This window comes from Vulpes lagopus, chromosome 6 (assembly GCF_018345385.1).
Source record: "Vulpes lagopus strain Blue_001 chromosome 6, ASM1834538v1, whole genome shotgun sequence".
Taxonomy (NCBI): domain Eukaryota; kingdom Metazoa; phylum Chordata; class Mammalia; order Carnivora; family Canidae; genus Vulpes; species Vulpes lagopus.
Window position 1 is genome coordinate 72476480 of NC_054829.1, and position 26632 is coordinate 72503111.

The 26632-nt window shown below is 53.4% G+C and overlaps 1 protein-coding gene across 1 annotated transcript in view; it reads left to right on the plus strand.

Moving 5' to 3' along the window:
* FBLN5 (fibulin 5) overlaps window positions 1-26632 on the plus strand; it is a 68728-nt gene that overhangs the window by 930 nt on the left and 41166 nt on the right. Inside the window, exons 2-4 of the mRNA XM_041758514.1 lie at window positions 2541-2595; window positions 4447-4498; window positions 7714-7968. Coding sequence (XP_041614448.1) covers window positions 2541-2595; window positions 4447-4498; window positions 7714-7968 — 362 coding nt within the window. The remainder of the gene's footprint in view (window positions 1-2540; window positions 2596-4446; window positions 4499-7713; window positions 7969-26632) is intronic.

The following is a 26632-nucleotide window of genomic DNA, read 5'->3' on the forward strand; positions in this document are numbered from 1 at the left end:
GGGGTACCGGGCAGCCGGGGCTGCGGGGAGGGGTCAGGGGCTAGCACGCCTTTTCCACTGGCTCCTGGAGCCTCCCGCCTTCAGTCAGGCTGCTCCGTCTCCAACATAAACGAGACAGGATTTTATAACCTGGCGAAAGGAAACTTCGTGTGAAGAAACAGGAAAACATTGAAATTCATAATATACAGCTTGGAAAATAAATTTGTTATTGTTCTTTCATTCCTTCCAGATATAAATCTGGCCGTCACAAATATCAAACAGTCCTGGGATCTGGCTCTGCACTTTATAAAGTCAGGGCTGTCTCGGGCATTATAAGACCTGGCTCACGCAGGCACTCAGACAAGATGAGAACATGTGGACTCTCAGGGTCTTTATTCTCTGGATCGGGGGCTCAAGGAAGGAAGTGAGCCCGCATCTTCTCGCACCACATCTCGGTTCTGCCCTCCCCGGAATGTCAGCTCAGTGCCAGGGCCCTCTGAGCCCTCGGGCTTGCTGGTTCACGTGAACCTTGTGTCATGCACTGAGTGGCATCTATCGAAAGTTCTTTTTATGGAGGGAGGAGTTGTAGAGTAGAGGTGTGCGCTGATAGTGGCAGGTCTTCAAGGCACCTCCTCCAGGATGCCTTCTCCGACGGCCCTTTCCTTGCCCGCATCCTGGCTCACGTGGTGCTCACAGGGCCTGTCTCCAAGTGCCCTTGCCAACGTGTAGAGATGGTACTGTTCAGGTGGCACTCCCGCCAGCTCCCCAGGGCGGCGATGGGGTCACAGTTTGGTTGCTCTTCTGTCTAGGATCTGTGTTGGCAAAGAGCACTCACTTGGATGAATCACTAGAGAACTAGACACTAAAATAGCACTAAATAGCTCTTCATTTACATAGTTTTTTTTTTTAACCATTGTCATCATTTTTTTAAAAAAAGATTCATTTATTTGAGAGAGCGCACACGTGCGTGAGCAGGAGGGCAGAGGAAGAGGGGGTCTCAATCAGACTCCCCTCTGAGCACAGAGCCCTTCCTGGGGCTCAATCTCACAACCCTGGGATCACGACCTGAACCGAAATCAAGAGTCAGACACTGACCAACAGAACAGGTGCCCCTACAGCACCGGGATCCGTTTTTGAGTTTAGGATTGGGTAGCAATGACTGCCCTTGGTGCAGTCGCACGGTGGGTCTCCAGGACTCTTCTCATCTTGCAAAACTGAGACTCCATCCTTGTGAGGCACTGCCTCCCCCGCCCCGCCCCTGTTCTTCCTTCCCGTGCCCCCTGCGTCCCTGTCCAACTCTCTCTAGGCCTTTAGCTGTTCATGGCCCTCAGGTAAACGCACTTGGAGGGTATTTATCCTTCTGTGGGGGGTCATGTCCCGAGCCCGCATCCCCCGTCCCCGGGGCTGTCCCTGGGGTGGCCTGGCTCCTGCCGCAACTCCCCTCCTTGGTAAGCTGCACGCTTTGCTCACCCACCCCTCCGCCCGGGGACCCTGGGGTTGCTTTCAGCTTCGGGCTGTTGTGAATGACACTGCTGTAAACCTGGGTGTGTGGATACCCCGTCAGGGCCCCGCTTGCACTTTGTCTGCATGTTCTCCAGGGTGTGGAATTGCTGGAGCCTATGGTACATGCAGTTTTCCCGGGCGGCTACCACCCAGCTGCACCATCAGACTTCCCCACTGACTGCGCACAGGCTTCCAGTAGCTTCACATCCTTCCCAACATGTGCTGTTTTCTGCTTTTTTTAAAGAAAATATTTTATTTCTTTATTATATATAGGGAGAGGACAAGCAGGGTAAGCGGCAGAGGGAGTGGGAGAGGCAGGCTCCCTGTGGGGAGCCCGATGTGGGACTCGATCCCAAGAACCCGGGGTCATGCCCTGAGCTGAAGGCAGATGCTTCACCGCTGAGCCCCGCCCCCACCCCGGGCCCCTGTTTCTGCTCTTTTGATTATAAGCCATATGCTGACTGCGAGGTTAAGGTATATTGGCCACCACGATTTTGTTGGATGGAAGCTCGTGGGTGCCGAAGCCTGGGAGGTGCAGGCTCGGGGAGGTTGGGGGTGGCGGGCCTGCAGGCAGCTCTGGGCTTAGGGTACTTCCCGCCGACCCCCGTGTGCCCCAGGGCTCGAGTGCTTCACGTGGGTGCCTGCCTCCTCCCTCGAGGGTGCTGTGGGCTTGGTCACTCCTGAACCCGTTTCAGGAAAAAGACGTTCCAACCTCAGGCAAATCTTGTGTGAGAGGTAGAGACGGCGCAGTCGGTCAGTACATTGGTCATGCCACAGGGATGGGTTTCAGACTTTCTCTTTGAAGCAGCAAAACCTTTTACCTAAAAAAGAAAAGTCATCTTACACATTATCCCAACACTTGAAACCAATAGAAGAGGCGTGGTTTTGTTTGGGGCGACTGGGGGCATCTGGAGCCCGCTGACCTCTGCCCCCCCATAAATATACAGGGTGGAGTCCCCATTGCAGGATCATGGGCAGCATGAGACCCATGTTTGTTCCCAGACCTGGATTCTGGAACGATCATGGGTATTTATGTATCAACTTCTTGCTCCCCGCAGGATTCTCACCGTTACCATTCTGGCTCTCTGTCTTCTGAGCCCTGGGAAGGCACAGGTATGATTTTGACTTTGTTTATTATCTAGAAGCATGTTAAATATCGGAATGAGGGTGTCCAGCCCTGCGTTTTGGAATCCCAGGGTGGGGGGGGCAGAGGGGGCGCCACAGCTCACCTGAGCTGAGCTCCGCCCCTGCATGCAGGGGGCAGCCAGGCTCTGAGAGGCGGTTGTAAGTGGCAGGGCTGGGACTTGAGGGCTCTGATCCCTAATCTGAGACTGGGAATGGGATCCGCTGCCTCCGTGATATCTTTCAGGTCTGGATTCACAGTCAGTGTTGAGAAGTCAGAGGTGCTGTGGTGCTTGGGGGCGGCGGTGCCCTTCGTGCACGTGGCCCATGTGGGACTGTGTCTCCACAGACGCGCATCCCCAGTGGGAGGGGGATCAGGGCCAAGCCCCTGGCAGGAGTGTGGAGGGCTGGTGGGGGGGGGGGGAGTATCAGGTGGGGGCCCGGACTTTACGAAGCCATGTCTATGTTAGCCTTGGGGGCTGTGGGTACATCCCTCCTGAAAACTCAGAGCGGCCTCTAGCCGCTCATTTCTCTAGCTCAGAAATGAGTGAGGCCTCACCACAGAGCAGGGGAAATATATTTTTTCGCTTCATATTATGAATTTCAAAATAGATTCAGGCTATTAGGGATAGACAGGGTCTTGGAGGGGCCTTGGAGTTTGGTGGTCCAGCCTCACGGTGACAGACGGTGACATCCAGGCCCAGAGAGGACAGGGTCCCGGGCTGCACGGTGCATGTTGGGCCCTTTGCAAACATTGACACTTGGAACCACCTGGAAGGAGGCACTGTCACCCCCATTCACGGGTGAGGAGATAAAGGCAGAGGAAGTTGTAGGTGAGAGGCTGATGCCGGGCAGGCTGGTGGCTTTGAGCCCTCACTGGCGCTTAGTGGGTAAACCAGGCCCGGACATCCGTCTCGCGGTTTCCCGAGCTTTATGGCACAGCCTCCTGGCTCATTGCTCCCTTTCTTTTGCCCTGAGGCCCTGAGCCTCCGGAGCAATCCCATGAATACAGGCTGACTCCATCATCTCCAAGCACCAGCCCATGGCCCTGGGAAGCCAAGCCCTGGGAGCTGCAGGGAGGGCCAGGGAGGGGATCCCCATGGTCAGAAGCATTCCTTCTCCACCTCGCCTCCAAGATCTGTCGGCCCCATGACATTTTTCTGAGGCCGTAAAGCTGTGCCTTGAGGTGCACGTGAAGACCACGACCCTTGGGGACTGTTGAGGCCTATTTCTGGAAGCATCTTTGTGTGGTTGTTGTGCCGAGATGCAAGTAGAGGGGTTTCCCCAAGTCGGCTTTTCTTACCAAACCCACCACTTTGCTCTGTGTGCAGCTTTCAGGGTGGAGGGTGCAGGGAGGGGATGTCACAGCGGGCAGGGTGCTCACCACAGTCCCTGACAAGGGGTCACATAGCACCTGGGGTAAGAGTGATCGCCCTTAACCGCAGTTGTAGCCATTCTTGGAAAGAGATGAATACAGATGTGCCTCATCCCCATGCAGACCAAGTGTGGTTACTGCCCTTCATAGCTACAGCGGGAGATAGCCCCCAAATCTGCTACAGTTGGGGGTTTTGAAGCAATGACGTGGAGGGCGGGGGTTAAAGAGTGATGCTCAGTGTACAATGATGATTAAAAATACTAAGAAGAAGGGGGGGCAAATAGGCCTTATAATAGATGTTGGTGTTACAGATGCTTTTTTTTTTTCTTTACTTCATTTCCGGAACTTTCTGTGATATCCTTGTAATACTTTTATATTAAAAAAAAACAAAAACAAAAACAACAACAACAACAACAACAAACGAAGGACTACAAGCTCACCTCTGTCTCCTTTCTCCTTGTCTGCAGCAACAATGCACTAATGGCTTCGATCTGGACCGCTCGTCAGGACAGTGTTTAGGTATGGGGCCTCCGAGGATCCTGCGCTGGGGTGGGGGATGTTTGGTGATAGACCCGATGACAGGGCCATGTCTGTCTCGGCCGTTGCTCGACATAATGAGATCTGTGTTAGCCTGGATCGTGGAAGGAAACAGGGCCACAGAAGGTGTCAAGTCAAGAATGGCCTTTGGTCAGTCACCTCCTTTGTGGGCAGTCCTGCGAGGGGGCAGGAAGGGCCACACGGATCCGTGTCCCCCGGGCTCTCCGCATTCGCTTCCTATCTGCTGTAACCAATGGCCACAGATGTAGCGGTTTAAACAACAAAAATCTATCTCCCAGCTCAATGATCTATGGATCATTATCTATGTTATTGGTAGGTCAGAGGTTGTATCGGGGTCTCCCAGGCAAACATCGAGGTCCAGCAAGGCTTTGCTCCTTTCGAGGAGCTCTCGGGGAGACTCCCTGTCCCTGCTCACTGGTGGTGTTGGTAGAATCCACTTCCTTTTTTTGGAAACCTTGAGATACAATGGACACACCACATTGTGTGAGCTCAAGGTGTAGGACTCATTGGTGTGACACGCGTATGTATCACGATGATCGCTGCCGCAGCCCCTGCTGCAGCTCCGTCACACCACATAGTCACCTTTTACGGTGAGAACGTGTGAGATCTGCTCTCTTAGCAGTTTCCAAGTGTGTCAGCGACCCTCACGGCGCTGTATGCGAGCTCCCCAGCACGCACGCAACTTATAACCGAGACTTTGTTCCCCTCACCAGCCTCTCCCAGACCCCAGCCCTTGTCAGCCACCCTTTTACTCACGATTGTTATGAGTTTGGCTTTTTTGATTCCACATATAAGGGAGGTCGTACAGGATTTGTTTTCCTGCGCCTGGCTTATCTCATTTAGCGTAACACCCTCGAGGTCCATCCATGGTGTTGGAAATGGCAGGACTTCCTTCTCTCTCTCTCATGGCTGAAAATGCCCACTGAGTGTGCATGTGTATGAATATGTGTGTGTGTGCGTGTACCTTGATATAAACACATCTTCACCCACCTTATCCATTCCTCTGCTGACGTACACATTGGTGGCTTCCACGTCTTGGCTCTTGTGAACTGCCCTGCAGGGAGCATGGGAGTGCAGGTGTCTCTTTGAGGTTCTGCTCTCATTTCCTTCAGATAAGTACCCAGAATTGGGATTGCTGGACCATATGGTGGTCCTATTTTTAACTTTTTGAGAAACCTCCAGACCACTCTCTGTAGTGGCTGCACCAGTTTGCATTCCTGTGGCATTCTGTTTCCCACGGTTGCAGGACTGGAGCCCCCAGGTCCTTGCTGGCTGTCAGTAGAGGACTTTCCCTCCTCATCCCCTGCCTCGTGGTCCCCTCCTCCATCTTCAGAGCCACCACTGTGAGTTAAGTCCCTCACAGGCTCTGGATCTCTTCTTTTCCCATTGTCACATCTTTCTGACTGACCCTTCTTGCCTCTTCTTCTGCTTTTAAGGACTTCTGTGATGACACTGGGCCCACCCACGTAATCCCCCCACATCTCAAGGTCAGCCGGGTAGCAGCTTGAATTCCACCTGCTACCTCATTCTCCTTTACTGAGTAGCCTGATGCTGCCACCAGTTCCAAGGATGAGGACTGACATTTGGGGGCTATTCTCCTAGTACGTCATCTGGTGGAAAAGGTAGACCTGGACAGAGAGAACACCGTACGTGCTGGAATAACAATCATTGCCAAGTTAAGGCCAGAGCCATGGGCCCTACAGAAGTAGGGGAGGCAGTGATGTCTTATGTCAGGGGTCAATAAAAAAAGCCTTCGTGGAGGCCACATTTGAATCTAGCATTTTTTTTTTTAAATGTTTTGTTTATCAGATGAGAGACACAGGCAGAGACATAGGCAGAGGGAGGTCCTGGATCCCCGGACCCCGGAGTCATGCCCTGAGCCACTCAGGTGCCCCTGAATTGAGAACTGAGGGATGAGTAGGATCCTGAGAAATGGCATTCCAAGTGGAAGAAACAGCAGAAGTGAAGACCGGGGTGGAAAGGACACTGCGAGTACAGAATAGTTTGCTGTGGCTGGAGCATAGCTCCTCTACCAGGACAATAAGGCAGCCCCACTTGCTCCCACCTGGGGGGTGTATTTAGCTTTTTGATTATATTTGATGGAAGCCAGGGCCTGTGTCTTCCTGGAGCTCACATCAGCTAAGACCCAGAGGAGAGACACATGGTTCCCAAAAGTGATGAGTGGTGAGGAACACAACCCTGCTGTGGAAAACCTGGGCGTGCACTTTGATTAGAGGCACTGGGTGACGGGGATGCGCCAGGGGCAGAGAGGGGGGCAGCGGGCCATTGTTTTCTGTCCCACCGGCCTTCTGGAGGGGCTCAGGCTTACGGCTGCAGATGGGGCATCTGAGCCTCAGCATTTCCCTTTCCTGATGGGCCTTCGTGTGCATTTCTTGGAGGAGCTGCTTGGGGTGAGCCATCGGGCTTCCGACATCTGTCCCCCAGGCTCTGGCCCCTGTGGAGTGACCCCAAGGCTGCAACAGGGCCCAGCGGGTAGGCTCAGATAGTGGGCTGCTATGCTGGAGCCAGAGCCCCATCCTTGCAGGGCCGATTTTCTCAGGAACCTGCCTCCTGCTCCTGGCACGATGAGCAGAACATTAGCCTGTCTGGAAATGGGCCTGTTGTGGGCTCAGTGTGAGCTGACCTGCAAGGAAGCCTCCACTTTGCTAACAGGTGGCTAGCTCTCAGCCAGGCCTGACGTCTTCCTGCGTGCAAGCGGCTGTCTCCCGTGCCCAGCTGTTATTTGGAGTAGAGGTGGGAGTAATGATTGGGTCTGTCCCCATGTTTCCCAGGGGCACAGGGGGGCCTCTGAGGTGTTACTCACAGAGAGATCATCTAGTTTAGTATTTATAGATTCCTCTTTCCTGTTTTTCCTTCTATTCATGTTAATTGATAGTGTTTTTACTTGGGCTTCAAATGGGGGTGATAATACATGTTTTGTGGATACGGCCCCCATGGTGATGTGGTCTCTGATGGCTGATGCTCAGATGACGCTGGTCAGTGTGATCCCATTTAGCCAGCATGTGAGAGTCCCTGCAGTGATGAACCAGGGACTCTCCTCAGTGTCTGGGAGCATGTGGTGGTGAAGAGTGTCTTGGGGTCTTTGGCTTAAATATGCAGCACGTAGGGCATGGGCAGGGAGCCACTAACACTCATCCTTTCCGTGGCCCTTCCAGATATTGATGAATGCCGGACCATCCCCGAGGCCTGCCGAGGAGACATGATGTGTGTTAACCAAAACGGCGGGTATTTATGCATCCCCCGGACAAACCCAGTGTACCGAGGGCCCTACTCGAACCCCTACTCAAACCCATACACGGGTCCGTACCCAGCAGCGGCCCCACCACTATCAGCTCCAAACTACCCCACCATTTCGAGGCCTCTCATATGCCGCTTTGGATACCAGATGGATGAGAGCAACCAGTGTGTGGGTGAGTAGCCTGGCATCTCCGGCTTCTGTGCTCTGGCCAAGTCCTAATCCCGCCGCAGTGAAGTCCTCACTCACGAAACAGTGACTTCTTACTTTCTATGAAGTTCCTTCACGTTTAGCAGCCCGTGTCTCTGGGAACCCTCCCAGCCGGGAGTAGCTTGGATTGATGTACGTGAGGATTCTTCATCCAGAGAGCCAATTTTTCTTTATTTTCATCTGTCAGTCTGTCTCTCTGTCATCTATCTATTTAAAGACGAAGTTTATATTTTTTCTGTTTGATAAAAAATGCTTCTGGTTTCACTGAGTAAATCCCAGAGAGAAGATCTAGAAAGGACCAGCAGTTTCTCTGCAACACTCCTCACCCTCGAATGGAATGTATACTCTTGAAATAAAAAGTCCTGAAGGCCACGGCCAATTGTTCTGGAAAGAGAGTGGGTTCCTTGGGTGGGTGCCAATGTTCTTTTGGCTAAAATGAGCCTCACTGATGGTAATTCACAGCAGGAGTAGACCTCTGGGAAGAAGGCGACACCAGAGGTTGTGAGGCCCCCAGGGGGTTGGCAAGCTGTTTGACTGGTGCCCTAGTGAGCTTTGGTATCTGTGGGCCAGGGTGGGCCTTGGCAGAGGGTTACCTGGGATCCTCTCTTGGTTGCTTTGATGGTTGGACCAAAACCTTTGTAACTATTTCCAACTTTGGCAGATGGTCTAGAGTTATGATGGACTTTTTTTTTTTTTATCATATGCACCCCAAACGATCCAAGATCGTTTTGAGCCTGAAGCCCCATTATAGACATATTTATAAATTACATACATATCCTGTTATGCTAATATGGTTTGAGGAGTGTAATGCATCCGTTCAAAAATAGAACATTTTAGAAGATGTGATAGAAATAAATGTGCCTTGAAGCTCTGATACTTCCTTCTGATGTCCTCAAAGGTCTGGAGACCACTGGTGTACCTATTGAGATTTTTTTTTTGTTGGTCCCATTTCAGGGCTCTGAAGCACTGAGCTGTTAGAGAGGCTGGGTTGGTTATTTCGTGACGTCTTCTATACATTCATGCAAACGAGTGTCACATTGCCATCTGGATCCATGCAAATAGTATGCAAACAAGTAGCCTGCAGAGCTGCGAGGGGAGAACTTCTCCATTCTTAGGGGTTGCGAGGGACATGGTGTGTGTGTGTGTGTGTGTGTGTGAGAGAGAGAGAGAGAGAGAGAGAGGCGGAGGAGGAAGAGAGTGAGAAGGAGGGGTGAGGCAGGGAGGGGAGAGCTGGTTGGTGGTCACTCTGAAGGTGAAGAATGTGGGGTGCAGTCAACCCAGAGATGCAGTTTGGTGGAGGAGGAGGTAGCATGCTTCTTTATTAACAAGCAGCAGAACCGCTGTAACTGGAAGGGACTTTACCAATTGAACTCCAGCCTCCTCATTTTGTAGGAAAGGGAGCCTGGACTCCAGCGAGTTTGTAGTGACAGAGGTAGAGTGGGAGTCCACTGGGCTGACTGCCAGTATCTACTTTCCTAACTTGGCCGCATGACCTGTCTTGTCTGGTAGAAAAGAAATGATCCCGAAAGAAATGCAGAGGAGAGATTGGGGTGGCGCTCCTCTTCCAGGATGCCTGCCCTGTGGGGCTGGATGTGCCAAATGGGCAACTCTAAGGGAGGGAGGGGGTGTAATAACCCATTGGACTTCGGGAGGGGGCCCTTTGTGGTGCAGGGTGCCTGCCTGATGTCGGGGGCAGCCCCACAGGCCCCTCTGGGGAGAAGCTGGGACTGGCGCATGGCCTCCTGAAGCAGGCCCCTCTCCCCCCCCACAGATTTCTTTCCAGGGTTGCAGGGCCCTTGAGAACAGGGACGGGGCTGGGAAATCTAGTCTTCTCCCGGCCCTCGTGGGTCATGCAGCTTTATGGCTCCCAAGCTGTCACACGGGAGCTGCCGGGCTTTCATAGTGGCCCTTGTGTAAGAAGAATAGAACCAAGGAACCCTAGTGAGACTTGGCCTGGGGCCCACCCATCTCCAAAACGTTCAGCATTATGCATTCATAAGCGCTGAGTCCCTTCAACTTCCCTTCCATTTCCTGCTGCACAGAGGTCCTTCTGGGCATTGTAAGAGGTGGCGTCACAGGGGCGGGGCGACCGAAGGGACCAGGAAGGGAGTCAGTTTCCACCTACTGTTCCCTCCAGAACAAGGAGGTGAGAGGTGGGCTTGAGAACAGGCAGGAGGGAAGCAAGGCCTAGGGATGGTCGGCGAGGGGAAGGTGCCAAGGGGGCCCATTGTTAATGAAAGAGGAGGAGGTGAGGACGGGGTGCTCACCACCGGGAGGAGGAGAATGTGGTCTGAGCTGGTGGAGAAAGCATGGAAGGAGCAGTGTGTGATTGGAAAGAACTGGGAAATGTTCCTGAAATGCAGGTGTCCTAGGGAGGAGCGCCGCCTCTCCAAGGGAGGCTTTTCCTCCTCCCCATCAGGATGAGATGAACAAACAAGAGTGATGCCAGCAGTGGCATCACATCAAGAGCAAACACTTGTGTGGTGTGGTGCAGGGTGCTGGGACGTGTACACGTGAACTAACACATTTATGCCTCAAGGCCGCCCCACGTGGCAGAACTGTCATTATTCCTGTCATACTGGTCAGGCCCTGGAGCCCTTGGAGGAGGCCAGGAAATCTGGCTGAGGCGCAGTGGGGGGGTGAGCTGGGATGTGAACCCATTAGGCCCTGAATGAGGCTCAGCAAGGTTAAGGTGTGTTCGCCTCAGAGAGTCTGCGTTGGAGCCCTGATTAAACATGAGCGCCTTCTCTTGCCTTTTTTTTTTTAATTAAAATTTTTGTCCTGTCACATTTTGAACATAGAGGCGGAGAGCAAAATGAGTACCATCTGTTTACCATTCGATTGCTATAATCAGCCTCGCTGGTCCTTTCCCCTCCCCCAGTGGATTCATTAGAGCAAACCTCAGGCATCATATGACTTTATCTTTAAATACCTTAGAATATATCTCTAAGAGATACAGATTCTTTAAAATATATCGCCCCAACACTGTTATCAAACCTACAAAAGTCAACAATAATTCCTATTTATTGTTCAATATCCAGATGGTGTTCAAATTTCCCTGGTCATGTCATAAATGTCTTTTTGCCCCTGTTGGTTGGTTAGAACAGGATACAGATAAGGTCCAGGGGTTGCATTTTGTTGACAAGTCTCTTAAATTTCTCTGGATCTTTCCTGTCTCTCTGGCCATGTGTTTTGTTGATGAGGCAGAGCGGTTTGTCCTGTAAAGTTCTTTACCTTTGGGATTTCTCTGATCACGTTTTTTGGGGCGGGTATTCAACATACTTCTTCACGCCTTCTGCTTTTTCGTGAACTGGTAATGGTTAGATCTAGAGACCTCATCCAATTCAAGTTAAGCTTCTTTGGCAGACTGCTTCCTAGGCAACATCCCTGTTTTTATGTCTTCCTTCTGCCCTGGTTTGTCCTCGTGAACTGTGAGACAATCTGCTTCAAGAAGCAAAAGGGCATTTTCCCTGTGGCTTCCTTTCTCTGAGTTTTGGACCCAGTTTCAAAGAAGCAGTTTCCACTCTTGTGTCCAAATTAGCCCATGACCCCTCGCTGCAGGCCAGGCATGGCCGGCTCAGAGCACGGGTCCCCTGTGGCCCTGAATTTCCTTCTCGACTTCTCTCTTTTGGATTCTGCTTTGGAGGTGACTAGACCCTGTCCCTTCTGGAACAAAATCTGGTTTTGAGTCCCCCAACCCCTAGAAGTAAATCTGGATCACCCAGGACACTTGCAGAGTGAACAGCAACCCAAGAATAACAGCCCATGAGCCAAGAGAGTTTTGAGTCCCCAAGAAAACTGGCATCTTGGCTCCGTGAGTGGGGTGGGACTTGTGGCTGGTGAGGGTGGGTCTTTCAGCTCCCAGGCCCCGGGGAGACCGGTGCCAGTGATGGAGAACCAGAGGGACGCGGTGAGTGATCAAGGAGAAGGGGTTTGCTCTAGGGAAGCCTTACCTTACCTACCTAGATGCACCCAAGGCACAGACTGAAGTGAAAGCAAACACATCCCCAGGGCTGAGCTGCTGGAAGGCCTCACAGAAGTAGCGTGCTCTGGGGTGACCGGTGTGGGCGCTGAAGGCTCAGAAAGAGGGGAGCTGAGCCGAAGGGTTGGGGCACCCATGGGTTGACCTTTGGCCACAGTCCCTGACTGTTGGTGTCACTCGTTTGTGTGTGTGTCCCCTTTGGGGCTAAGCTTGTCACCTCCCCGGGTGGACATTCTTCATCCGGCTTTGCCAATCAGCTTGGCTCAGTGGCAGATTTAGGGACTCCACCGGTGACAAGTGCTTGTGGAATGTTCTGTGGTTGCGCAAGCAGTCTTTCACTAGAGCCCTGCTCCCCCGGGGACCGCGGGGGCTCTCCCAGTCGTTTGTGAGGTTGTGAGCAATGACTTTCTTCTCCCTCCTGGCCCTGGGGATTTGTCATTGATTGAAATGCTTGGGCAGGCAGGTAGGGACATGCATGGATCCTTCTGGAAGATGGGTGGTGCTAGCCTGAGGCTTTCCTTGAGCTAGTTTTCTTTTTTTTTTTTTTTTTTAATTTTTTATTTATTTATGATAGTCAAAGACAGAGAGAGAGAGGCAGAGACACAGGCAGAGGGAGAAGCAGGCTCCATGCACCGGGAGCCCGACGTGGGATTCGATCCTGGGTCTCCAGGATCGCGCCCTGGGCCAAAGGCAGGCGCCAAACCGCTGCTCCACCCAGGGATCCCCCTTGAGCTAGTTTTCCTGAAAGCCAACCATTTTTTTTTTTCCCAACATTCAACATGTTGAATGTGACTGATGGAAACAGAGCACCTGTTGGTATCAGGCTGTGGCCGGGCCAAAACCCCGGGTGGGGCTCTCCCCAGAGTTTACGGTCAAGGAAGGGAGATGAGACACAAGAGAAGCAGCTGAAATACTAGGTGGCCTGTGGCAGGTCCCTGAGCAGTGAAGAGAAGGCAGAGATAGGGAGGCCATAGAAAGATTCATAGGGTCTGAAAATGTGCTGAAGGCCTCATTCTTTAACACCTGTAAAGTGACCTAGAACCGAGCTGGTGATGCACCCACCTCGCACTTTCACGCCTTTGCCCGGTTCTGGTCCCTTGGTCAGATTCTGCTCTGAGACCCCAGCAAATCCAGGTTCATTTAGACTCTGAACCCAAGCAGTGAGGAGTCCTTCCACCATGACGCTGGTCCCCAGTGGGTAAGGCCAGGCCAGGAGCACCTGTCACCATGTAGAAGTTCCTGCAGGCTTTCCCTCTGATTTCTTATACCGGCATGGGCTGATGAAAATCACATCCTTGGGGACAAGGCCAGAGGGAAAGTGAAGGTGGCACCGGCTGCTCGGTCCTCCAGCTGCCAAGGGCACCGGGCATAGGCAGGCCTGGGAGGAAACGGGCTGGGCTCAGGCAGGGGCTCCACAGGCGGCTTCGCTCTGCTGTCCTGGTGCACCAGGCTCTGCACACTTGTTCACCTGTAGCCGGACCTTGCTACAGGTCTTGAGGAGCAGCTTAGCATCTCCGCACCTCAGGGTTTCCATCTGTAAACGGGGAGAACGCTACCGGCTTCCTTCCATAGGCAGTGAGATTTTCATGTAAATGGTCAGGTGTGGGGGGTGGCTCATGGGAATGGCTCATGACAGGGCAGTGATCGTGATAACTGTTGTCAGTATTTCTAGTCCCAGCATTCCGTTAGGAATTCTCCTGCTCCAAATCCCTAGTCCTGTTATTCTATCAGTGTTTATTATTTCCACTGGGTATTGGGTTTAATGGTGCATGACTTTTGGAGGGTTGAGGGTTGGATCCTTGACACTGGTTGGCATTTGGGATCTGCAGGGAGACCTCAGCGGGGAACGGACTCTGGGCAGCTCTTCTCCCAGGGAAATGCAGGTGGTGCCTCAGCAGGTCTGTGGTGAGGCCTGAGGTTCCAGCTTCCTTGGCAGCTCCCCAGTGAGGCAATGCTGCTGGTCCCAGAACCACGCTTTTTAAGCAAGGCTGTAGTCCATCTGTCTATTCTTAGATGAAACTGCATTTAAAAATACACGAAGAGGTGCCTGGCTGGTTCAGTTGAGCATGTGACTCTTGATCTTGAGGTCATGAGTTTCAGCCTCACGCTGGGGGTACAGATGACTAAAAACAAAACAGAAAACAAAATGCTTAAAAGAAATGTTAAAAATTAATATTTATTTATTTATCTTAAAGATTTTATTTATCCATGAGACACGGAGACACAGGCAGAGGGAGAAGCAGGCTCCCTGTAGGGAGCCCGATGTGGGACTCAATCCTGGGACCCCAAGATCATGCTGTGAGCCCAAGGCAGATGCTCAACCGCTGAGTCACCCGGACATCCCAAAACTTAATTTTTACAATATAATCCCCATATTGTTTGAATCTCTTAGCAGGTTATATTATTTTTATTTAAAAATGAAAATACCACCAATTTTTTTTTTTTTAAAGCGTAAATCAGGGCAGATTGTTTGGTAAAGGGACCAGATAGGACATTGAGAAGAACTGAACAGTTTCACTATTTCTTATCTGTGGGGCAGACAGAGGTCACAGGGCCTTTGTATAAGAAGAAAGGATGGTAGGATAGTAAAGCATCTTAGCTTGGGGTCTGCGGCTAGAATTCAGGGGATCTGTTGTCACGTTTTTCACCCATTGCCATCTTGAGAGGTTTGTCACTGTTTTCCATTGAGTAGGCAGTAAGCTGTAGGCCCTGCACAGTACTGGGCCAGTATTCGCAGGGGAAACACATATTTATATGTCATATCACAGCTGTAACAGTTCTTCTGAAGTGCTTGAAGTGTTTGGCACATCCTGAAATACCGTTCTCACTAATCCCTCCTTCAACACTGTACAAGATGCTGAGCTGCTGTCCCGTCTTGGTGTTCCGTGCCCTGACCATATATGACCACGACATGCATTTCTTGTAGAGAGATTTTGTTCAGTGCCTCCATTGTGCTGGGTCTCCCTTGCCATCCCATGAATTTAATTTCCTGCCGCTCACAGCATTCTTCCGAGAAGGGGCCTGTGGGCTTCATGGGTCTGTAGAACGGGCATGCTGCCTGCACACCACAGTCCTCCGTTGTCTGGAGGAGATGCTCTCTGGGGCCTCCTCCAACTTGAGAATGTTCTGCTTTTCTGAATCATCCCAGTCCTTAGGAAGACAGTCTGGATTTTCCACTTGTGCGTCCTGGTCCGGGGTGCTCAGTGACGTGGCCTTGCTCTCCTCCTGTGCTCCAGCTGGCACGTGTGCTCGCTGGCGTCTGCCAGGACTGTGTCTGCCCTCCATGGACGAGGAATCCCCCCCCAGCCACAGCCTCAGCTGCCCGGCCTCCACGCAGGGTGGGCATCCACCGCGGGCCACGCCCAGCCCTGGTGCCATGGGGAGTGGGCACTTCCCCAGGGCCCAGCGGAGCAATTTTCTCAATGACCTATAAATTTTTCTTGGCTCTCACCTTATGTTCTTTGGTCTGGTCCCGTTTCTTTCAATTATAGTCTGTCCTGGAATTTGCCAGTTGTGTGTGGAGAGCAAGTGGTGTTGCAAGAGGATGGAGGAAGTGTGAGCCTTCAACAGCGGGATGCTTCAGCAGTGCCTTTGGTGGTCGCAGCAGAGGCGGGTGTCTGGCCGCATGTCTGGAGGGGGCCTGAGGGGGGCGGGAGGGCAGGGTTACCTGCAGGGCCGGCCCCTGTGTTTGAAGTCCTGGGCGGTACGTACCCTGGTGCATCCGTAGATGTGTGATGCTTCCAAGGGTGTTGAAATAGAGGAAGGTGATCGGAGCCTCCCTTCTGTCTGCAGGACTAGGTGTAGATTGCATTTCCAACATCCCGTTGATGGAAGTGGATCAAGTGCGCTGCCGGCCAGCTCTGGAACAGAGCCACACGCACAGGCCTTGAACCTGCGTGGCCGCTTCCGCAGCTGTTCTCCACGGTGCATGTGTGCTTGTGTGCACATGGCCCCGCCCTCGCCCCAGCTTGTGCAGGAACACGGTGACTTGGGAGCTCTTTGTGCCACCAGAAACACAGGAAAGGAGATAAAGGATATGTAGGAAGGCAAAGGATCAGTGTTATAGAGAGTGTGGGCATGAGCACAGTGGACGTGATTCAGGTACCACATGAGCCATTGCGCTGGGCGGTACTGACAACAGCCTTGGGGAGACATCACTCCAAGGCTCCGGGGCTAGTACCTGCTGCGAGGGAAAGAAGGGTGGTCTTTACATCCTCAAGGGACCTGGAGGGAGGGGTGTGAGGCCAGAGAGTGGAGGGAGCTAGTCAGATGTGGGCAGGAGCACGGGCTTTAGATTGAGATACATAGGGTCAGATCCCATCCTGTGGGTGGTCGGGTGCCGTGTGCTACATCCGTAGGGGCCGTCTATAGGATGGGGTGAGAACGCGTGTCTTATGGGGCTGTTCTGAAGCTTGGCAAGGACGCCCTGAGTGCCTCGAGTGCCTCATGGTCAGGGGCGCACTCCCTGAACCATCGCTGCCGTGGCTCCCTCACCTCTGCTCCCCTGGGAGTAGCAGCCCTGTGGCCTCACACCTAACCATCCCTACCCTATTCGGTGAGATGTGGGGCTGCACATCCCAGCTGGGGGGGGCTGGCAAGGGAGGAGGAGAGGCTTCCCGACTGTGAGCCCTGGAGATTCTCTCCCTCTGCGCTATGACCCCCCTCAGCTGGATGGGCTGCCTTTGGTCCGTCCTCTGGGCCCCTCAGCCTGAGAGAGCCGAAGGGCGACAGGGTACAATGTCGCTCGCTCTCCGGCTGCCTGCTTCTCTAGACACATGGACATGCAGACAGAAAGGCGGACTCCAGACCCCGTGGGCTGGCAGGCTGTGAAGGGGGTGGTGCGGGTGGGCCGGGCCAGCCCCTCATCAGGGGACCCTCTGCTGCAGCCCCAAGTGTGACAGGGCAGGCAGGGGCCCATGTGCCCTCACGAGGATGTGGGCATTGGGGTTTGGGGCCCCGGGTAGGGGCCTGGGGGAGGCTGGAAAGCTTCATGGCTGCAGGTGTGGTGCCGGCCGTGCAACCTCTCAGTGGGTGACTATTGAAGGAATGAGTGAATGAATGAATGAGTAGAAGGAGGGACAGCGTGAGCACTGCTGCACCTGGCAGTGAGGCAGGAGCCCTCGCTCAGTTCCTAAGTCAATGGCTCCTGACTCGCTTGAGCACAGCCCTGTGCCTGAGGCTCCTGTTTGTCTTGGAACAGGGGCGCGTGTTTGGGGAAGGGTCCCAGCCATGTCCCGCGGCTGGCAGGGACACCACATTCACAGGATTCCTTCCCTCCGAGGCCTCCGACATCAGACTGCGTGTCAGGGGCTGCCCTGCTCTTCCCCTCGGCTAGTGGGCGCTGGGCCAGAGGGGAGCCGGGGACAGCCAGTGCCGGGCCCTGCCCCAGGCCGCAGCGTCCAGGCAGCTGGGGAGGCAGGGAGGCTTTGGGGCCTCGGCGGGTGCCGTCTGCCTCTGCTTCCAACCAAGATACTGGCGGAGCCAGAGTGCCAGCCAGAGCTGATTCTTGAGCTTGCACTTGCTCCACGGTCTCAACACCTCCCCCAGGAATCGGTGAGGTCAGACCCTGCAGGCCTCACATCCGGAATCAGTAGGAAATTGGTGTCTTCAGCGGTTCCCGTGGGAAGCAGGGGATGGTGATCTGGGGGAGATCATATTAAGCAATGCAAAGACATGGAAGAAACCCTGAGTCTACTTCCCTCCCGTTGGGGATAAAGGTGAGTCATCTGTTTTCTGCCTTGGAGCTAGGGAAGGGGACGCTGGCCCTGCTGGGGCTGCTGGGGCCACGTGGAGCACGATGGGGACAAGGCCATGAGGGCAAGTGGTGAACTCAGGGCGAACTGAGTGACCACAGCATCCTGTACCATGTCTCTGGCTCATGCCCCATAACCACGGTTGGTAGGCATTTGCAATCATTTATTCGGCGACTGTATCAAGCAGGAACTTGTTTTTTCAGCCCCGGATAAATCCTCACTGAACCAGCAGGAAAGCTTACGTGGTGACCCGTGTGTACAGGGTTCAGATGAGCAAAGGGGAACTGGCCGTGTGTCCCTTGTCCACGTAGGGCAGTTTCATCAATAATGGACTTGGATCGGTCGTTTATCATGTATGTGCAGGGTCTGTGCTGCGCAGCCGAAAATCCGCCAGGCGCCACTGCTGCCCAGGGTGCACACGCTTGCCAGGACGGGGGTCAGAGGAAGGAGGGAGCCTGACACCACTGGGCAGTTTGTGCCCAGCATCACGGTACGGCATCCAAGGCAGGTGGGCGAGTCTGCGTGGGGACAGGTGTACACGTCCTCGTGTTCCTGTGGATAAACTGTTACTGGACACTTCTGTGGGGCAGACACTGCCAGGGGCTCAGAGGGGACATGAAGATGTGGAAGCCTCAGTCCCTGCACATCTCAGCTGGGTGGGGGTGTGCAGGGCTAGGGGCATGAACACAACCTAGCAGAGGCTTTGCCTGAGCCACAGGCCAGTGGGTGTTGGGAACAGCATCCCCAGGGACTGGAGGAGTGGCTGAACGGATTGGGAATTCTGCTCAGGAGTGGGCTGATGCCCGCCACAAGAGAACCTTGGGAGGACTGAGTAGGATCTACCCCTGGGAGGAAGGCAAGGATTTGTGGGTGAGGCCACAGCATGGGCACAGGTGTGTGGGGCAGGAATCCTGCTAAGGGCCGGCCTTGGTGCGGAACCTGTGGGTCATGCCCCTGCCATGATGCTCAGTGTGTGGCAGCAGCGTCAGGGTGAGTTGGCGGGGTGGGAGGATGGCAAGCATGGGAGGAGAGTGTGGGAAGGCCAGTGGGAACTAGGCTGGGGGTCTTGAATGCCATGCCAATGGCTGAGGCCCTATTCTGTGGACTCGGGTTTTTGAGGGGTGGGAGCTGTGACTTGTGTTTGAAGAAGCTCCTGGGTCAGGCCTAGGGGTCTGGGTTCTCCGTCTCAGTCTTACCACAAGTTCCGTGGGTGGGGGCAGCTCCATCCCTTCTCTTCCTGGGCTCAGGCTCCATTTCCCATCTGCAGGAGAAGGCCTGGCCCACGGTGTGGGCCGCTCGGGGCCCTGAGCACTCAGGATGTGGACTTGCTCACAGCAGGTAGGGGGGGTGGCTTCTGGAAGCAGGGAGGATCTGGGGGCCTTGTCTTCTCGCCAGAGGCTTGAAGCAGAGAGTCTTGCATTTCGTCTGTGCTCTGGGGCGCGGGCCACTGACTGGGCCAGCTCGATGCTGTGCCCTCCATCCTCCGAGTCCTGGGGGAGCCTCCCTGGAGGCTGGGGGCAGAGTGTGGGCCTCCCCAGCCCCCCCCCCGCCCCGGTAAAGGGGCATAGGGGGGATGGCGGAGAAAAGGCTCTGACCGCCTGAGAGCACGCCCAGTTCAGTTCAGGCATGTGTAGCTCCCAGGGGGCTTCAGGCAGTCAGTGAGGCCCAAACTCCGGGGAAGCCAGACCAGCCCCTAGCTTCTGGGGGTGGGTGCAGCTGCTGCACCCAGGCCAGTCTGGGCAACCTGCCCCTCCACCCCACTCCCCCGGCTCCCAGGTGCTGTGGTCTGTTGGCCACCCCCAAGGCTGCAGGCCCCTGACTCCCATCCGTGGTCATTGCCACGTGAGCACCCCTCACTCTTCTAGCTGCACTCCCACCCGCTCATCACTGGACTCTCCAGCGGCCCAGGAGGCAGGCTCAGGACTGTTTTCCACTTTACGAACACCTGGAAGGCTCTGAGACTGTCCCCCATGTCCCCCTCCCCGGTCTGCGGGGCAGGCTGGCTGGCCAGAGGGCAGGCATGTGGACTTTCAGACCCTGCTCCTCCCATGAGATGCCTCTGGGTGCCTTTGTTTTGTTTGTCTTAAATTTTAATTCCAGTTAGTGTAAATTCAGTTGTTGCAGGAGCATAACGGATGGGTTCGGCACACATCACGGAGGTGCCCTGCCCTCTGGGATCCACAAGTGTGTTCTCTGAGGTCAAGAGTCCATTTCTTGGTGTGCCTCCTTCTATTTTTCCCCCTTTGTCCAGTTGTTTTGTTTATGGAATTCTACGTAGGCGTGAGCTCACACAATATTTGTCTCTGAGTTATTTCGGGTGACGCCACACTCTCTAGACCCACCCATGTTGTTGCAAATGGCCAGGAGTCCTTCCTTCTTAGGCCGAGTCATGCTCCGTTGTATGTACACATCGCGTCCTCTTTGTTCTTTCATCGGTCGGTGGGCACTGGACCGTTCCCATGATTTGGCTACTGCTGGTAATGCTGCCATGAACATTGAGGTCCACAGATCTCTTTGAGTGTGTATTTTTGTATGCTGAGCCGTGATGGATGTGAACTATATCAATACCCAGTAGTGCAGTTGCTGGGTTGCAGGGCAGCTCTATGTTCAACTTCCTGAGGATCCTCCACACTGTTCTCCAGAGCAGCTGCACCAGATGCATTCCCACCAGTAGGTAAGAGGCTCCCCTTTCTGCTCATCCTCACCGACACCTATTGTCTCCTATCTTGTTGATTTTAGTCCTTTTGATGGGCTTGAGGTGGGATCTCATGGTGGTTTTTATGTGCTGAGGATGAATGATGCTGAGCATCTTTCCACATGTCTGTTGGCCACCTGGGTGCCTTCTTTGGGCGGGTTGTTCTTTGCTTTTTCCAGGCTGCACTGGCTTCCTTTCTCTTCCCTACTTCAGGGCCTCTGCTCCTGCTGTTCCCTGGGCTGGAACTCTCTGCTGCCTCTTCACAGTACTGCTCGTCCCCCCTTTTTAGGCATCAACTCAGTTTATAGGTCTTCCTTCCTAAAGAGCCCTTCCTGGGCCACTGTGTCCCAAGTAACCCTGCACTCACTCTCCACCACAGCCCTTGCTATTACGTGTCACAAACCTGAGTGTGTGCACAAAGATCATCTGGAGGACTCCGAACAGTTCCTGGGTCCCACTCCTACTGATTTAGTAGGTTCAGGTTGGAGCCTGGGCTTTCTTTTTTTTTTTTTTTAATTTTTATTTATTTATGATAGTGACAGAGAGAGAAAGAGAGAGAGGCAGAGACACAGGCAGAGGGAGAAGCAGGCTCCATGCACCGGGAGCCCGATGTGGGATTCGATCCCGGGTCTCTAGGATCGCGCTCTGGGCCAAAGGCAGGCGCCAAACCGCTGCGCCACCCAGGGATCCCTGGAGCCTGGGCTTTCAAATGATGCTAACTAAGGCTCTGGTCTGGGGACCGTACTCCGAGGACCACTGATTGGTAACTATCTTTTAGTTAGTTAGTTAGCAAATTTTTATTGAGTTGTGATTGACATACCACATCATATGAATTCTTGGTGTGCGGCACAAGGGGTCAATTCTTGGCATATGGTACCGCCTTGTCTAGTTCAGATCCATCACGGCTCAGCATTTTTTTTTCTGGTGCTGGGAAACTTTGATATCTACTCTCTTAGCACTCTTTCAGATCTGTGGTGCGGTAGTGTCTGTGGTCACTGTGCTATGTGTGGCCTTCCCATGCCTAACTTGTCTTATAACCAGAGGCTTGTACCTTTTGACCCCTTTACCCCGGAGCTGGTAAACACCAGTCTGTTGTCTGTACCCATGAGTTTAAGTTCGTTCTGTTTTTTGTTTTTTTTTTTTTAAATTTAATTTAATTTATTTATTCATGAGAGACACACAGAGAGAGGCAGAGACACAGGCAGAGGGAGAAGCAGGCTCCATGCAGGGAGCCTGATGTGGGACTCGATTCCAGGACTCCAGGATCATGCCCTTAGCTGAAGGCAGGTGTTAAACTGCTAAGCCATCAGGCGTCCCAGGTTCCTTGTTTGTTTGTTTAGGTCGCACATACCATGTGGTATGTTTGTCCTCTCTAATACCACTTGGCATGATGCCTTCATGGTCCACTCATGACCCGTATATATGGACAGACCATGACTTCTTTGTTCACCCTTGGATGGGCAAGTAGGCCATGTCTGGTCGTGGCTGTATTTGTTGCTTTGTGTCTGTCCCGCCTCTCATTTCTGTGGCTCCTCTAGCCCCTGGCCCGACGCTGGTGCTGGACAAGTATTTGTTAACTGAGTATTGACTGAAGCCTTGGCTGTAATCGTCAATTGTAATTGTCCCACACGTTAAAAGGAAAGAAGTCAAACAAGGACAGTGACCCTGGGGGTGACTAAGTCTGCTCACTTTGCCTCTGTTCTCTGACTTTTTGTGCCTGAGCTTCACATAAAGGTGGGTGTGAACTTCAGCACATGTTGCATGGACACTGTTTGTCACATCCCAGGTCAATGGGCTGGGCTCCCCAAGCTCAAAGGAGGGTTGTCAGAAACACAGCCAAATGCCACAGGACATCTCGGGGTGGGGGTGGGTGCATCTGGGCGCCTGCCCCTCTGGGGCTGTGCTTGAAGCTCAGCTCTCACCTTGCTCTCCGGGTGGAGAGGAGCCCGCATGACCCCCCTTCTGTCCTGAGCAGATTTTGGGAGGAGGGGGTGTGGGCACTGGCCGCGGCCCGGGGCTTCCTTCTGTGCCCAGCACATTGGCCCAAAGGGAGGAAGGTTTGATTCGGGCCTGTCAGGTCCCTATTCTAGGAACCGCGGGCCCCAACCAAGGCACGCTATGAGTCTCTTGGGAACCTCCTGAGTAAGTGAATTAATGTTTTATGACTGATTTGCACACAACACTTCTCATTATTCCCAAATTGGTACTTTCTGAATCCTTGTGTGTCTGAGGCCTCCTCCTACCCTTCAGTTTCAAAAAAACAAAGTTGAGATTTTTGCCAGATGAGAATTGGGTTCTAACTGTAAAATTTGATCTTCCCTGGCAAGAAGAGCTGGAGATGACATCTGAAGTGGTTGCAGAGCCCCTGAAGGTATCATGGGGACTGTGTGTGTGTGTGTGTGTGGATGCGTGGGTATCGAGGGTGGGCTCCGGCCTAGCAGGCTGACACTTCACCCTCCAGTGGGGGCAAGGCTCTATAGAGGACTCACAGGAAAGGGAGTGTGGGGGTGTGTTGGGGGTGTGTGTGGGTATGTTGGGGAGTGTAGGGATATGGGGTATGTTGGGGAGTTGGATGTGGAGTGTTGGGGGTTGTGGGGGTGCTGGGGGAGTGTTGGGGTGTGGGGGTGTGTTGGGGGGTGCCAGTTCCTGTGGAGATGACCATAGGCCCCGGGCTGTGTATGGTGGCACGTGCAGTCCTGCCCAGGGAGTCAGGGAAGTCTACATGAGGGACATGCATGTATTGGCTGGAAGCCAGGAGAGGGGGGCTCAGAGGTGCCTGGGCAGCTCTCCTGTCAGGTCACTGCGGGTGAGAATCAAGCCCAGAGCGTCCTGGTTCCTCGTCCCAGGGAGTCCTGGTTAGCGGCAGGGTGCCCGGGGCAGGTCCCTCTCCAGTTTCATCTCCTCCAGCTCCTGGGTTTACAGAGAAGGGAAGCTCTGTCAGCCCTTCTGCCCTCATCTGAGCACAGCGGGTCAGTGGAGGAATCTGCAGATGGGGCCCTCAGCATTCTTAGGCCCCCACAGTTCAAAGAGAATGACTCCTTGGGCCAATCTCGAAGAGACTCTTCAATCATTTCTTGAATCGTGGCATTCTTCTGGCCCTGCTCTATGAATACTCCTCCCTCCGCCTCCAACCCAGTGACCTTCTGTCCCCTGGTTTCTTGGCTGGGAGTCTTGGTCTGCTGGACAGAGCACAGCAGTTTCAGGCGTGGGGCCCTTCCCACGAAGCCGCTGCCGCACACCCTGGAGAGCCAGACTGTGCAGGAACAGCTGGGGCTTGGCAGAGGCTGATGTCGAAAAAACAAGGCTAATCATCTGCAAGCATTCGGTTCCAGGATGGCGTTTAGAGGAAGAATGCGCTGTCAGATAAGGCATGTCACCCATTTTGACACAAGCCGACTCACTTGAGGATCTGTTCTGAAGCATGTCCCTGCCACGTCTCACTGTTACTTTGCTCTCGTGAGGCTTCCCACCTGGCTCCCGGGAGATGGGGATGCCAGGGATGGCCGGCAGAGATATGGAGTGCCTGAACCCTGGGGCCAGTTGCCTTTGCTCTCCCCATTGTGCCTTATGCCCTTCTGGAACTTTCTTGTGCCTCAACATGGAAATGGGTGGGAAGAGCCACTTTAGACAGGTCCGTTCTGCAGAGATTCCCGGGAAACGCATTCAGCTCTCTCCCTTGGTGCTCTGGCACTTGACGGCAAGTACCCACATTGGGACTCTGCTTCAGCAAAGGCGTAGGGCACTTTGATCACATGAGTGTATTAATGGTGGTTGCAAGTCACAGAGGCCCAGCTCAAGGTGGTTTAAGAAGGAAAAAAAAATAGCAAAACGCATAGACGTGCACACGCACGTGACCCTATGTGCCCACATGGTGTATGTTTCCATCACTGAAAAGTCCACGAGTAGAATCCGCCTCAGACTGAGTTGGATCTGAGGGTTCAAGGGCAGTTATATGGACTTGGGTTTTTCTCCCCTTTTCTCCTGTCTCTAAATAGCAAGCTTTCTGCGTCCTCAGGGAATGCTCCTCAAGAGGTAGGCCTGGCAGCTGCGGGCTTCTAACAGTTTAGGGACTGGGAGGGTGTGCCCCAGGCCCGAGGCCTGCAGCACGGGGATGCAGCAGGGCCCTGCTTCCAGCTCAGCCCACTCGCCCACCCCTGAGCTCCTTGAGCCGCTGGCAGCAGGCGAGGCTGTCGCTTCCTGAGGCCACCCTGGCGAGGGACGTGGGCCTGAGCGCACACACTGAAAGGTGCTTCTCCTCGAAGAAATTCAGGCGGTGATGGCCCAGTGGCAGTTTGGGTGTCGGGTGCACAGGGCTGTGCCGGGGCTCCTGGTTTCCACATGGCAATGGAGGAAATGGAGGGCTGTCAGTCTGCCAGGAGCCAAGAGCGATGGGTAACAGGTGCACCCTCCATCCGCTGGCTCAGCCTGCACTGTCCTGCACCCCTGTGACACCGGAGGACCATCACCGGTAAGGGAGGAGGGACCTTAAGCCGGTGTCCTCTGTGCTGCCCACCTGTTCTCAGGTGCCAGGTACGCAGGCTGCCCCTCAAAGGTGACCAACTCTCCATGCGGTAACAGTCGTGAGGAGGGGCTCCTTCTTGGCCTCCTGCCCTCCGTGGTAGCAAATCTCAGGGACGGCCTTGGCTTTCTCATCTGAAACACATGGATCCTGTTTATGTCAGAAGTTTCTCTGCGAGGGTGTGATGTTGGAAGGTGCTTGATGGGTCAGGTACAAAGCCATAGGTAACCAGGTATTCCCTAAGACGGGTTTCCTTAGGGTCACTGACCTGTGCTCTTTCACCGGTGTCCTATGGGTCACTTGCAAAGCGCAGGATGGCTGCCAAGAGCATCTGAGACTGGAATAATGGCTCAGGGGTGTACTGTGGGCCCCTGACTGAGAAAGAGACTCTCAAGAGCCATCGAATAACACTTTTCTGAACATGACCCATTTCATGTTAGGAATGCGGTACTGAGTTTGCAGAAACGTACTGGAATCTTCCCTACAAGTGTTTAATGGAGAGGCACCCATAGAAGGACCACAGGGCCTGGACTGGGATATTTGGGTCTCACCCCAGCTCTGCCTCTCATGAGCTCTGTGACCTGAGACCAATGTCTTAAGCTTTTTGCATTGCCGTTTTCTCTTCTGTAAAATGGGAATAATAACTCCAGCCCTGCCTGTCTTGCAGAGTTATTAGGGATGCAGCAGATCCTTTAGTCCTTATAAAATCTACAGGACTAGAGAGGCAAACCAAGAAACAGACTTTTTTTTTTTAAGATTTTATTTTTAAGTAATCTTAAAAAGCTCAGCATGAGGCTTGAGAGCTCACAACCCCGAGATCGCACGCTGCATGCTCCAACAACGGAGCCTGCCGGGCGCCCCCAGACTCTTCACTGCAGAGAACAGGCTCATGGTTCCAGAACAGGTATGGGGAGGGATGGGAGACTAGGTGATGGAGATGGAGGAGCGCCCTCATGATGAGCAGCTGGTGATGTTTGGAAGTGTCCAATCGCTGTATTGTGCTCCTGCAACAGACATTACACTAACTGCCTGGAATGTAAATAGGAGCTTCACAAAAATCTACAGGACTAATTGTCTCCAGAGCTTTAGAAAAACTTTGCTCCATTATCTGTCTGAACGTATTGTAGCTGTTAGTCCGTGCTGGTAAACCACAAGCTGGATTGTGGAGAGAATTTATGCCATGTTTGCTATACACACAACATCACACATGTAAAAACTGGCAGCTTCTGACCTATGCACATGGGAGAAGCCTGCCCCAACCCCATGGGCTCGTGGGCCTCTCCCCCGCCACCCCCTGCATTTCCTTCCAAGGTCGTCTGAGGCTCCTTTACTTCATTTGGCCTCGTGTTTCTAAGATTCCCATCTGGGTCCTTGCATGTAGCTGCGGTTCAGCTCTTGCTTTGTTTGGTGTCTTTGCTGCGAGGCCACACTCAGGAGGGGTGAGGCCTCATGTTCTTAATTGCATTTCCTAGGCTAGTAATGACATTGGTCATCTTTTATGTTTATTAAACAATGTTTATTTAAATTTAATGAACTAACACATAGTGCATTATTAGTTTCAGAGGTAGAGTTCAGTGATTAGTCAGTTTTATGTAATGCACAGTGCTCATCCCATCACGTACCCTCCTTCATGCCTGTCACCCAGTGACCCCATCACCCACCCCTCCAGTGACCCTGTCA